An 11,618-nucleotide genomic window follows, 5' to 3' on the forward strand; every position below is an offset into this window, starting at 1 on the left:
TTTAAATTATAAAATATAATGTAAAAATATAAAATAAATTAAATAAATTTAAGTATAATACAATTTAAAATTTAATGATTTAGTTATACATTTAAAAAGTATTATAATTTTATATTTTAAAAGTAAAACTTGAATGATTAATTTGCATTATAGATATCTAAAGTTATATATAAAAAAATTAATTAAGGACTATTTTGAAAAAAATGGCTAAAATTGAAAATGAATGGTGCCAACACAAATATATGTTGCTTAAAGTAAAATGTATAAAAATGCATCATTGAAGGAAGAACGTACACAAATAATGGAATTTGCGTGAGGACGATGAAATATTTAGTATCCGGGCTCAATTTATTTTTTATTATCATTTTCATTCGGGTTCGGTTTTCGTTTCACTCATCTTTAACTATCATATATTTTTTTTTAAATTAATAAATAAAAATATGAGTGATTTGATATATTTAAGAATAAAAAAATACCATACAAGAATAGTTCATAAGACAATTTGGATTAAAAAAAAACGGGGATAAGTTCTAATTCAATCCAAACCATTTGAAGAAAATAACCCTCAAGATGAAGTTCATCTAAAACAAAAACTCAAATAGAACCCAATGGCTTACTAATTTGTAAATGCGGTTGGCGGGTTGGGCTGCTACATGAGAATGGATTAGGAAATCGCAGTGAAGATGACTTCTTTACTTCTGGGTCATAGTTTTTCTCCCCTCCTCAATCTCGTACTTCAAAGGGTCGCCGTCCGGCGAACCTTTGAAAGATTGAACCAACAGTTTGCGCCAATTTCACCCAAACGAATCCGAACGAGTAGCCGCCGTGGAAACTGCAGCGCCATCGACTCTACGGTGGTCTCCGACGACAAAAACTACGGGAATAAACAGATTATTAGCGTAACACAGCAGCTATACGGTTATATATTGTCCAATGTTAGAGAGCCAGAGGTAAATTCGTCTTATGTTCATGTAAATCTGATACTTTTCTTCTTGTCTCTTAAACTTTTGTCTTTTGTTTCAGATACTGCGGGAACTTAGAGAAGAGACTGCCTCAATGCGAGGGAGTCAGATGCAGGTAACACATTTCTTTTGGGTTTCTTGCATTTGGAATTCAGACAATTTATTGGTGTACTTTTGCTGATTATGATTTATAACCTGCATTTGTTGATAGGTATCTCCTGATCAAGCACAATTACTAGTGATGCTTGTTCAGATACTTGGAGCAGTAAGGTGCATTGAAGTTGGTGTTTATACTGTATGTTTCCATTGTTGGCTTGTTGCTTGTAAATTAAGATGAACTTCATTACTGATTTGATTTTCAATTTGTTTGATCTGTTGAAGCTCAAAGTACTAACCCATTTGGAAACACTTAGTTTGATCATGGATTATTTGAAAAAACAAGTTTTTATTTCTAAATAACCTTATTTGATTTAGGTTATACAAAATTAAGTTATTTAGGGTATTTGAGGAAAAAGACAGTAAGGGTATAAATAGATACGGATCCATAAACAGAAACAATAAGACTTTGTTTTTGTTTCATATGGGTTATTTGGGATTAGTTTCAAATAGCACACTACTCAATCATAATCTATTCATCAATCAGGTCATTCAAAATACCATCTATTTTATATCCCACTTTCTTCTTGTTGACATGTAAATCCAAGAAAGTATGGTTTCTGTTTATGTTTTCTCCAGGGGTATTCATCGCTGGCTGTTGCATTAGTTCTACCGGACTCAGGGTGTTTAGTTGCTTGTGAAAGGGATGCTACATCTCTTGAGGTTGCAAGGAAGTACTACGAGCGAGCCGATGTATTACACAAGGTGAAAAATATATCTAACCTGTGAAAGCTCTAGATTATATATAAAAGGGAAAAAAAGTTGGATGAATAAATCATTTTGTAGATGAAGTTGACGGGTTAGTGGGTTTTAGTAGCTTATAATAGTAGAAAATGTATTATTTGGAGTAACAAATGAAATGGTATTGAAACTGGATTAGTACATTACACTTGTGTTGCGGAACTTATATATTTTTTTCGATGGTTTTGTTTAGGTACGTATAGAACAAGGACTAGCAGTTGATACTTTAGAATCGATGATTCTGAATGGTGAAGCCTCCAGGTAAATATTTCTTCACACATTCCGATTCTATATAATGGTGATTTATAAGTAGTGAAAGTAGTCTTACTTCAGTTGCCTTGTGCAGTTATGATTTTGCATTTGTTGATGCTGACAAGAAAATGTACCAGCAATACTTTGAATTGTTATTACAGTTGGTGAGGCAATATCCTTTGATGATGAAACAAAAGTTTCTTACATTATTTATCGGCCTTTTCTAAGAGCTTAAAGTTTATCGCACGTTTTACAGGTAAGGGTTGGAGGTGTTATTGTGATCGATAATGTACTTTGGCATGGACAGGTTGCTAATTCACAGGTAAAAATTGGGATATGCTTGATTGAGTGTATGGATAATAATAATAACCAATATCAAATGATTATTGATTTATTTGTTTTCTTTTTGTACAAACATAGGTGAATGACTCGAAGACTGTCAGCATAAGGGAATTTAATCAACGGTTAATGGAGGACAGCAGAATCAGCATGAGCATGGTAGGTTTTTTTTTGTGTTTGGGATGATGATGTGCTTTTCTTCATCTTAATTGTATTAATTTTTCTATTTGGAATGGATGGCGTCACTTTTAGGTGCCCATCGGTGATGGTATGACGATTTGCCGGAAATTATGAGATTTTCAAAGAGAAGATTGAAAGCACATTGTTATTATCACCTTGCAAATCAGGTTTAGGGAGAACACACCATATTAAGGTTGGTGGTCATGTTCAGTCTTTGGGTCATCTTGATAAAAAGAACTCAAGGCCTTAAATCATTTGGTATAGATTTTTTGAGTGATCAAATGAAGAGGATATTTTGATATTTAGATTGATATATTGAATTATTTTAAGATAATCCTAGAAAGCGCACTTCAAACAAGGCAATGGTTCATTTTTGAGTGTTTGCTGTAATTTTCCGATTTCTATTGCCTTAAAAGGTAACATTAGAATGGCTTTCACTCAAGCAACACATCTTATTTCATCTTGTAGAATAAAAATCTCAAAATTACATAACAAACGTGAGTAGGAGCTAGCTATATATATGATAGATGCAAACGCGAGAAAGATTAGTTCATCAGAGATCCTTGAAAGCAGAAAACAGATCACCATTGACATAATCGTTGTCCACCAAGCTGACCAAGAAGTAACTGCTTTGCACCTGTGTTAACATCAACAAGATTTAACTCCTTATATCCCAATACATAGACAATGGCCCATTTGAAAATACTTAATGTTTTAGTATAGGTTTTCAGATACAGAAAAGTTTCGATTGAAAACAAACTAAAGACAGAATTGATAATGTGTTGGCAGTTTTTACCTGTTCAAGCAGTTTTCTTGATGGGTCATCTTCCGGGTATAACTTGGCCCAACCAGTTGACCAAATCTCGAAAGCTTCATCCTTCCAAACCATAAAGCTGGCTGGATCCACTACTGTCGGTTGAACGATTTCCTTGGCTGGGAAGACTCCCCATGTGACTGCGTTCACGTTATTTTGGGTAATGTTGGATACCCAGTTTCCTCCTTTATCAACAGCCATATAGGTTAAATATGGGAACGTCTCGCTTTTCTTGATCAGAGTATCTAAATTCTCTTTCGAGCAGAAAAACTCTACATATGCCTTTTGATACACATAACCACCTGGTCCACCCCACCCTGAAAATCATATCCAGAATAGCTCAACAAACATATTAATGAACTTCATCAACTAAAACACTAAAATAATCTTACTTTCTTTTTTATATCAGTTTAAAGTATTACAACATTTAGCCAAAATAATCCACTTCATCAAAAACACATACATCAAACAGACTCTAGGTTTGGATCAAAGTCCAGGTCCCTAGTTGGGTTTTCTAGATAAAATTGATGTTCAAAACAGGTTTAGGTTTAGGTTTAAAGCTTAAGTTTAGGATCTAAAATAGGTATTCTGTCAATACATTAGGATTCCAGCCTAGTAACAAATTACTGTGTTAAGTTTTTATTTGGTCAAAAGTTGATCAGAATGAATCAATTTGCCAGTTCATCAGTTAATTATGATTGGATCCAGTATAAACTCTTAATTGGGTTTTTGAGACAAGTTCATGATAAAAAATATCCATTCAGCTTTAATTCTCAAGTATTTCTCCAAAACAGTGGATTACTAATTAGAAAAGAATGCACAGGGAAAAGAGGAAAAAACATTAGACCAAGTGGGTATTTTCAAATAACCTTTTTAATGTTTTTTTGATGGAGGTGTTATTATAAATTAGGTTATTTCGGGTAAAAAGATATTAAGGGTATAAATATATAATGAAAAAAAATATTTTTATTAAATAGAGGGTATTTTTGTATTTGAATGGTGTGATTAATAATACATTGTTGATTGGATTGTGGATTATTTAGAATTAATCTAAAATAACCTACAATAAGCTCAAGTCAGTTTTGCGGTCAACTGAGTCAGAGTTTTACAATGGAAGATGTGAGACTTACCAACAGAAGGAGAATCAGATTTTGTACCATTAACTGCTGGTTGACTGTTTATTGTAAGAAAACCTTTCGAATTAATGGCTCCCAGCTGCTCATTTATAATCTTTGTCTCTGGCTGAAGTCCCTCTAATTCTGACCATGGACTGCTTCTCAATTCCCCAAGGCAGTACTTTTTAAATTGCTGATAAAGAAGGCCCCTTGTGTTAACTGAAAGTAGGGTTTTCAGAAAAGCAAAATGAAATGGAATCTTACATTGTGTATTTCTTCAACATTCTTCAAAGGAAGAACCCACTCCTCTTGAAGCTTTTTATCACGAGCTCTTGGCCTCATAAACTGCAGGAACATGAAAGCTTAACAAATGTCAGAAGCTAAATGAGGTACTAGAGCTCAAGATATTCTTGCCTTTGCAACATTTCAAGCTCTTATTTGCTATTAAAACAACAAACACACACAACTTAAGTGATGAGAAACAAACTTAAGAAGACATAGAAGAACATAATATGCACATTTCTCTGATTTACTGTTTTCAAGAGAAAAAAAATTCAATTAGTCCTTATTTAGAAACATTTTTGTTTCTAAGAAATCACTAGTAAATTTCTGGAAATAGATCCAAATATATTTCATAGGCTTATTAAAGCCAACATCTGTTCAGTCTTCTTCGTATGTTTGAAGGTAAGTCTTTTCGTGAACATCTCGATAAATTAAACACTATATTACTTGAATTGAGAAATATAGATGTTAAGATCGAAGATGCTACATTAATTTTGTTAGTATCTTTACTCAACTCGTTTGAAAATTTTGTTCAATCGTTCGTTATTAGTAAAGACACCGTGACTCTAGAAGAAGTTAAGTCAACACTTCATTCTAAAGAACTACGGCATAAGGCGAGCGGTGAAATTATAGACAATCAAACATCTGGGTTGATTGTCAGAACATTCAACTATAAAGAGTGGAAAAAAGAAGGAACGAAAATACAAATCTAAGGGCCCTAGTGCTAAAGACATCTACAATTATTATAAAGAACTTGGTTATTGGAAAAACAATTGTCCTAAAAAAAGGATAAATATTCCACGAATGCTATAACACAGAAAGACAGAGACACCGACTCTGAGGAGGACATTGCCCTTGTAGCTAACGCTTCTCTACACCCTATTGATACGTGGGTGTTGGATTCTGGGAGTTTATATCATATGATTCCGAACAAAGAATGATTCGATACCCATGAAGATTATGATGGTGGAAACATTGTCATGGGAAACAATGTCATATGTAAAACTATGGGTATTGAGACTATCAAGATTCAGATTGATGATGGTAAAATAAGGACCCTAAGCATGTTTCTCAACTGAAGAAAATGTAATATTTTTAGGCATTTTAGATGATAAAAGTTTTAAGTTTAGAAAAAATATCAATAAAGGTTCAAAAGTAATACTGAAATGTATCAAACAAAATAAATTGTATATACTATAAGGTAAAACGCTGATAGGTTCCGCTGCGGTCACATCCAACTCTGTGAATCGACACCCTAATAAATCAAGTTGTGGCATATGCGACTTGGACATATAGGTGAGAGTGGATGCAAATTCTGTATAAACGGGATCTTCTATTTGGCCACAAGGTTACCAACATTGAGTTGTGTGAACACTGCATTTTCGAGAAAAAGACTACAACTATTCATATGTCAATTACAGGAAAATGTAAACACCTAACTTAAATAAGTGTAACCGTAGAATAATGTTGATATAACGAAAATTAATATAAACTACAAATAATTAATGGTTGATAATAATTTCTATACTAAAGGAAAATCGTTATATATCTCCACCTTGCCTTAGTATTACCCAACAAGATGAGCCTTATTATACTATTTTCAACTGTCAACATTTAACAAGTCTAAATAATGGGTGAATGAGTGAATTTGTTAAGTGGGATCAACTTCGTGAACATGTCAGCATGATTATGATAAATGTTAATCTTTTTCAGCTTGATTCTCCTCTCAGTACGAAGAATAACGAATATCAATATGTTTTGTTCTATCATGATGCACTTGATCTTTGGTCAAACAGATAACACTTAAACTATCACAACAAAATCGGTGATGGTTTTTTGATTTATTTACTCATGTATGTAGACGACATGTTAATCGCAGTCAAGAAAATGGCAGAGATTCAAAAGTTGAAATACATTCTTAGTTCCGAGTTTGATATGAAAGATTTAAGTGGAGCATGAAAAATTATAGGCATGAAAATAGTAAGAGATCGAGTTCAAAAGAAGTTATTCCTTTCGTAGAAATGTTATATTTTGAAAATGTTGTCCCGTTTTGGGATGAGTATAGCAAAGACTCTAAATACTCTTGTAGCTGTTATTGATCATTTGTCAGCGTTCGCACCCCAATTTGAAGCTGATATGTTACACATGTCTCATGTACCGTATGCAAGTGCGGTGAGCAGTTAAATGTATGTCATGGTCTATACTAAACCTGGTATTGCGTATTCAGTTAGTGTTGTTAACAAGTTTATGTCTAAACTAGTAAGGAATACTGACAAGCGATAAAACATTTCACTATCTGAGAGACACATTAGATGTTGGTCTCATTTATGTGAGTAACCAGTTTCTCGTAACTGGTTATTCAGACTCAGAATATGCTCTCATAATTGGTTATGTTTACACCTTTGGTGACTATGTGGTTAGTTGGAAGGAAACATTACAGTCGACTGTGACGTTGTCCACTACCGAGGCTGAATATATGGCGCAAAAGAAATCAACTAAGGAGGGTATATGGTTGAAAGGATTAATTAGTGACATTGGTATCCATCACAATCAGACAATTGTTTTTTGTGATAGTTTAAGTGCTATTTGTTTGACCATGAATCAAGTGCATCATGGTAGAATCAATCATATTGATGTTTGTTATCCTTTTCTTCGTACTGAGAGGAGAATCAAGTTGAAGAAGATCACCAGTCATCATAATCATGTTGACATGTTCACGAAGCTGGTCCCACTTAACAAATTCACCAAATTTAGACTTGCTAAATGTTGACAGTTGGAAGTAACCTGATAAAGTTCATCTTGTTGGGTGATACTAAGGCAATGTGGAAATTTGTAACGATTTGACTTTAGTATAGGAATTAATATCAACCATTAATTGTTTGTGGTTTATATTAATTTCCGTTACATCACCATTATTCTACGATTACGCTTATTTAAGTTATTTGTTTACGTTTTCATGTAATTGACATATTAATAGTTGTAGTTTTTTTTTATTTGTAGGATGATTTTCATTTTGATAAATGAATTATCACTCTTCATCTGTCATTATCCTCATTTTCTTTCTTTCCGCACAATAATAATCGTCACAATCACATTTGAAAATGATCAAAATAAAAAGTGAAAATGGTTTTTTTTGTCACTCTGTACACAAAAGTGTGAGTGAACTTCATTTTATGTAAAATGTGTGAAAAGTTGTCGAGGATACGTGACAGAAGGATTGGTTTCTTTTTAAACCTTTCTTCAACTTTCTATTTTGTGTGGCAAAATAAGATGGATTACGGTTTTCTTCAATATGTTTTTTTTATGTGAAAACGGTGTACCAAAAACGCTCAATATGATTTTTTTAGCCCTAACTGAGCCCAAATGGACACCACCTCCAGATGGAAGGGCAATTATATCGGCAATGAATTTTTTCAATCATATCTGAATTTGGGCTAGACTAAGTTCAGATGCACCGTTTTAAATGTGACCAATAAGAAAGAAAAAAAATGAGCAAAATTCTACGTCAGCAGAAACCACAAACAGTCATCCAAAAGATTCAATACTACTCATTTTTACCTGGTAATCAGACAAGGTTCCGTATGATGCATTCTGGGAATCTCCCCATCGCCCTTGTGGGTATTGCTCCCAACCTATTGTCCTTGATATGTAGCTCTTTGGACGATTAGCCCTGCGAAACTCAACAGTCAAAAGTCTGAAGAAATTCTTGAAAGGAACTATGTAATGAAGAATAAGTATACAGGATATATCTATCTAAAATGTCTGGAATCATGATACTCGTTCAATTAACTGTGCCTACCAAAAGATTGGGCGAACATCTTCTTTGACACGGAAAACATTTGTTGGTCTTCTCCAGGGCAATGATCTTGAAATTTTGGATTCCTCAATTAATCCAAGATTCTATTAGAAAAGGAAAACCAGTTTCAGAAATTGAAAGAATTCAAACAAAACAAAATATCCAGAATTCTAGTTTTTAAATTGGAAAATTTGATAAGAGAATCAGTTACCATTAATATTTGCAAAGCAGATTTCTCCATGTTTAATGAGTAGAGGTGCAATGTCTTAATTCCAGTGGCCATAATCCTCTTGCACATTTCTGTTGCAAAATGAACTCCATAAGATCTGACTGCTTCTTCGTTGTCCTTGATAGGTTCTAATGCTGCAATAAGCTCAGCAGGAATCTGCACATTTGATTGGAAATTCAGCATCATCAACTTTAAAAGCATTGCCAGAAGAAGCTAACAATCTTCAAAATGTGACAATAATAATAAACACATTAAAGCTATTCTGCTTCACAATCTCCGAAGATTTGAAAATGGGTATAAATAAAACATGTTTTTTTCATTGGAATCCTCTTTTCTTGGTTTCTGTGCAAAACCAGCAGCTGATTCAACATAAGGGTTATCATCCAACCTGACATCAACTTCAGAACTTGAATTTGGTAAAATAATTAAAGAGTGATTTATCAAAATGTGAATTTGAACACATTCAAGAGCATTAATGATCCTTGTATAGGTGCATTACAGTAAAGATAATAACATAATATTTTTCCAATTCATAATGTGCATTATGCAGCTATAAATTAAACCAATTGTTCCATACCTTAGTTTTGCAGAAACCTGTCATGCGAAAAAATCCCTTATAATTATTAATGGGCATAATGCCTGGGACAATGGGGCAATTAATTCCAATTTGGCGGCAATCATTCACAAACTTGAGGAAAATATCAGTGTCATAGAAAAGTTGAGTGACAATGAGGTCAGCTCCAGCATCAACCTGTAAAAATGTTTGTATTGTACCAGATTTAATAAATGACAGCAGGTAATGAGAAATCAATATCAGCATCTTTCATGTCATTATAATAAGAACACCTTTCTTTTGAGGTACTCTAGGTCACTCTGGTATGACTCCGGCGTAGCCAGACCATTACTTTCTATGGCATCGGGATGTGCCTCTGAAGGAATAACAAGTCATGAAAAATATTTATCAGTAAAGTAGTGTAAATTGCTCCTTGAAAACTTCGTTAAGGAAGATTACCTGGGTAACCAGCAACTGTTATTCCAAAGTAGTCGCCATATTTGGACCGCATGTGCTTTACCTGAACAAGCAAGCAGAAGTTGGACAATAAGCAGACATCATCATAGTTGTGCATAATTGAATTCCTTTTGAAATTTGTACTAATAGAATTGTTGGTATGCCGACTTCTAATAATACAAACTGTCTATATCAAGTCTTCAACACGAGAACTGAACTGAATTGATAATATGTGCATATTTAAATAAAATCAGTAGATAATAGTGAAGATATGAACTATCAAGCAACATTTTCCATATATGTAGAATTCTCAACAAACTGCATAGGTTGATGGTGACATTTGAAATTCATAGATCACAAATTTAGTCCATCAACATCAATTATCTAAGAAGCAGCAACGCATGATTGAGTAATGAGATCTATGGAATATTTAACAGTAATAATTACCAGATCAAGAGCACAGGAAAATCCACCTTCGACTTGAACGAACTTGTCCTGACCATGAGGAGGATCACCTCGAAGAGCAAGAACATTCTGAATGCCTTTGGACTTGATAGTATCAAGAGCATGGTCAATCTTCTCAACAGGCATGTTTGTGCAAGTGAGGTGCATCATGGTCTCAACACAAACCATATTCTGCATCCTATTGGCGATCTCCAGCGTCAGATCCGCCGTGGAACCTCCAGCTCCCCAAGTGATGTCACAGAATGAAGGATTGTGTACCACCATCCGTTCCATCTTCTCGAACAGGTTCTCGACTCCATCTTCGGTCTTCGGTGGGAAGAACTCAAAGGAAAAGACAACTCTGTCGGTCGCCTGTTGAATCTTCTCTATCACCTTCATCTCTCTTCACTATGATCAATTAGTTTCTATGTGAGTTTATATGAAACTGAAGATCTTACCAACCGCAATTGCTAAAACAAAATTGGTTGGTTTTTTCTTTCCTAAGCATATCTAATTTGAAACATTAACCTTGTAAGTAACTAAGAGTTTGCCTTTTAATTATTTTATGTTTGCCATCATCCATTATTATTATTATTATTATTTTCTAATTCACCAACTCCTTTTCTTTTGTATTTATGTTGCTATAGATATTTATTTATTTTTTCAAATTCACCAACCCCTTAAATAATTGGGTCTTATTTGTTTAAAATTCTATTATTTAAAAGAACTGTTTTCTTATTAAAAGCAAGTGAACCATTTTTTCTTTTATTTATATATAAATATATATACTTAACTATTGGGTCATCCCATCATAATATACGATTCGTTACACGAGTAATGGTTGATTTGCGGGTTGACCGGTGTTTAAAATTTAGAGTAGTTCGTTGAAAAATAACCTACATATATTTAAAATTTGTAATCTATAAATTGTAAGTTGAAGAACTCTAACTAACTAAGTTATATATTAACTATTATGTTTTAAATTCAACCAAATATTTATATATATATATATATATATATATATATATATATAATGAACTTGTAACATATTTTTGTATTATTAATTCTTATAAATTTGGTTCTTTTTAAGAATTTTTTGAACCTTAAAAATAAATTAATCAAGTTAGTTTTAAAATAAATCACACAAGATTTTATTTAAAGATTTTTTGAAATGCTATTTATATGTACAAATGCCTTATAAAATATTAAAAAACAAACAAACTAGTCTTTAATGAAATTATATTTTTGTGTTTTTGTTTTAAAAACATTTTATATGTTTTAGAATTTTAAAAAAATCAA

The 11,618-nt window shown here is 33.0% G+C and overlaps 2 protein-coding genes across 2 annotated transcripts; one reads left to right on the top strand and one right to left on the bottom strand.

Moving 5' to 3' along the window:
- The first annotated feature begins 519 nt into the window (after nucleotides 1-519).
- On the top strand, nucleotides 520-3,000 carry LOC124920002 (tricin synthase 1-like). Its single transcript, XM_047460386.1, has 9 exons — nucleotides 520-950; nucleotides 1,024-1,077; nucleotides 1,174-1,257; nucleotides 1,698-1,823; nucleotides 2,053-2,120; nucleotides 2,206-2,275; nucleotides 2,368-2,433; nucleotides 2,532-2,609; nucleotides 2,703-3,000. The coding sequence occupies exons 1-9, from the start codon at nucleotides 684-686 to the stop codon at nucleotides 2,742-2,744; spliced, it is 855 nt and encodes a 284-aa protein (XP_047316342.1). The 5' UTR covers nucleotides 520-683; the 3' UTR covers nucleotides 2,745-3,000.
- A 13-nt stretch (nucleotides 3,001-3,013) lies between these two features.
- Nucleotides 3,014-10,753, bottom strand: LOC124920001 (methylenetetrahydrofolate reductase 1-like). The gene is made up of 11 exons (XM_047460385.1): nucleotides 10,323-10,753; nucleotides 9,879-9,939; nucleotides 9,713-9,795; nucleotides 9,444-9,617; nucleotides 8,849-9,022; nucleotides 8,641-8,741; nucleotides 8,400-8,511; nucleotides 4,824-4,904; nucleotides 4,575-4,752; nucleotides 3,427-3,761; nucleotides 3,014-3,267 (listed from the first exon to the last, which is right to left on the bottom strand). Exons 1-11 carry the CDS (start codon nucleotides 10,716-10,718, stop codon nucleotides 3,184-3,186), a joined length of 1,779 nt encoding a protein of 592 aa, XP_047316341.1. The 5' UTR covers nucleotides 10,719-10,753; the 3' UTR covers nucleotides 3,014-3,183.
- Between the last annotated feature and the right edge of the window lie 865 nt (nucleotides 10,754-11,618).

This window comes from Impatiens glandulifera, chromosome 1 (genome assembly GCF_907164915.1).
Source record: "Impatiens glandulifera chromosome 1, dImpGla2.1, whole genome shotgun sequence".
Classification (NCBI taxonomy): domain Eukaryota; kingdom Viridiplantae; phylum Streptophyta; class Magnoliopsida; order Ericales; family Balsaminaceae; genus Impatiens; species Impatiens glandulifera.

Bases quoted from the DNA above. Each gene is read 5' to 3' on its own strand.
- LOC124920002 (XM_047460386.1), top strand. From the start codon at position 684: ATGACTTCTTTACTTCTGGGTCATAGTTTTTCTCCCCTCCTCAATCTC. The intron at 1,824-2,052 runs GTGAAAAATATA...GGTTTTGTTTAG, and splicing joins GAGCCGATGTATTACACAAG to GTACGTATAGAACAAGGACT. The intron at 2,276-2,367 runs GTGAGGCAATAT...CACGTTTTACAG, and splicing joins TTGAATTGTTATTACAGTTG to GTAAGGGTTGGAGGTGTTAT.
- LOC124920001 (XM_047460385.1), bottom strand. From the start codon at position 10,718: ATGAAGGTGATAGAGAAGATTCAACAGGCGACCGACAGAGTTGTCTTT. The intron at 9,618-9,712 runs GTGTTCTTATTA...ACATTTTTACAG, and splicing joins TAGAGTACCTCAAAAGAAAG to GTTGATGCTGGAGCTGACCT. The intron at 4,905-8,399 runs GTAAAAATGAGT...ATGTTCCTGCAG, and splicing joins GAACCTTGTCTGATTACCAG to TTTATGAGGCCAAGAGCTCG.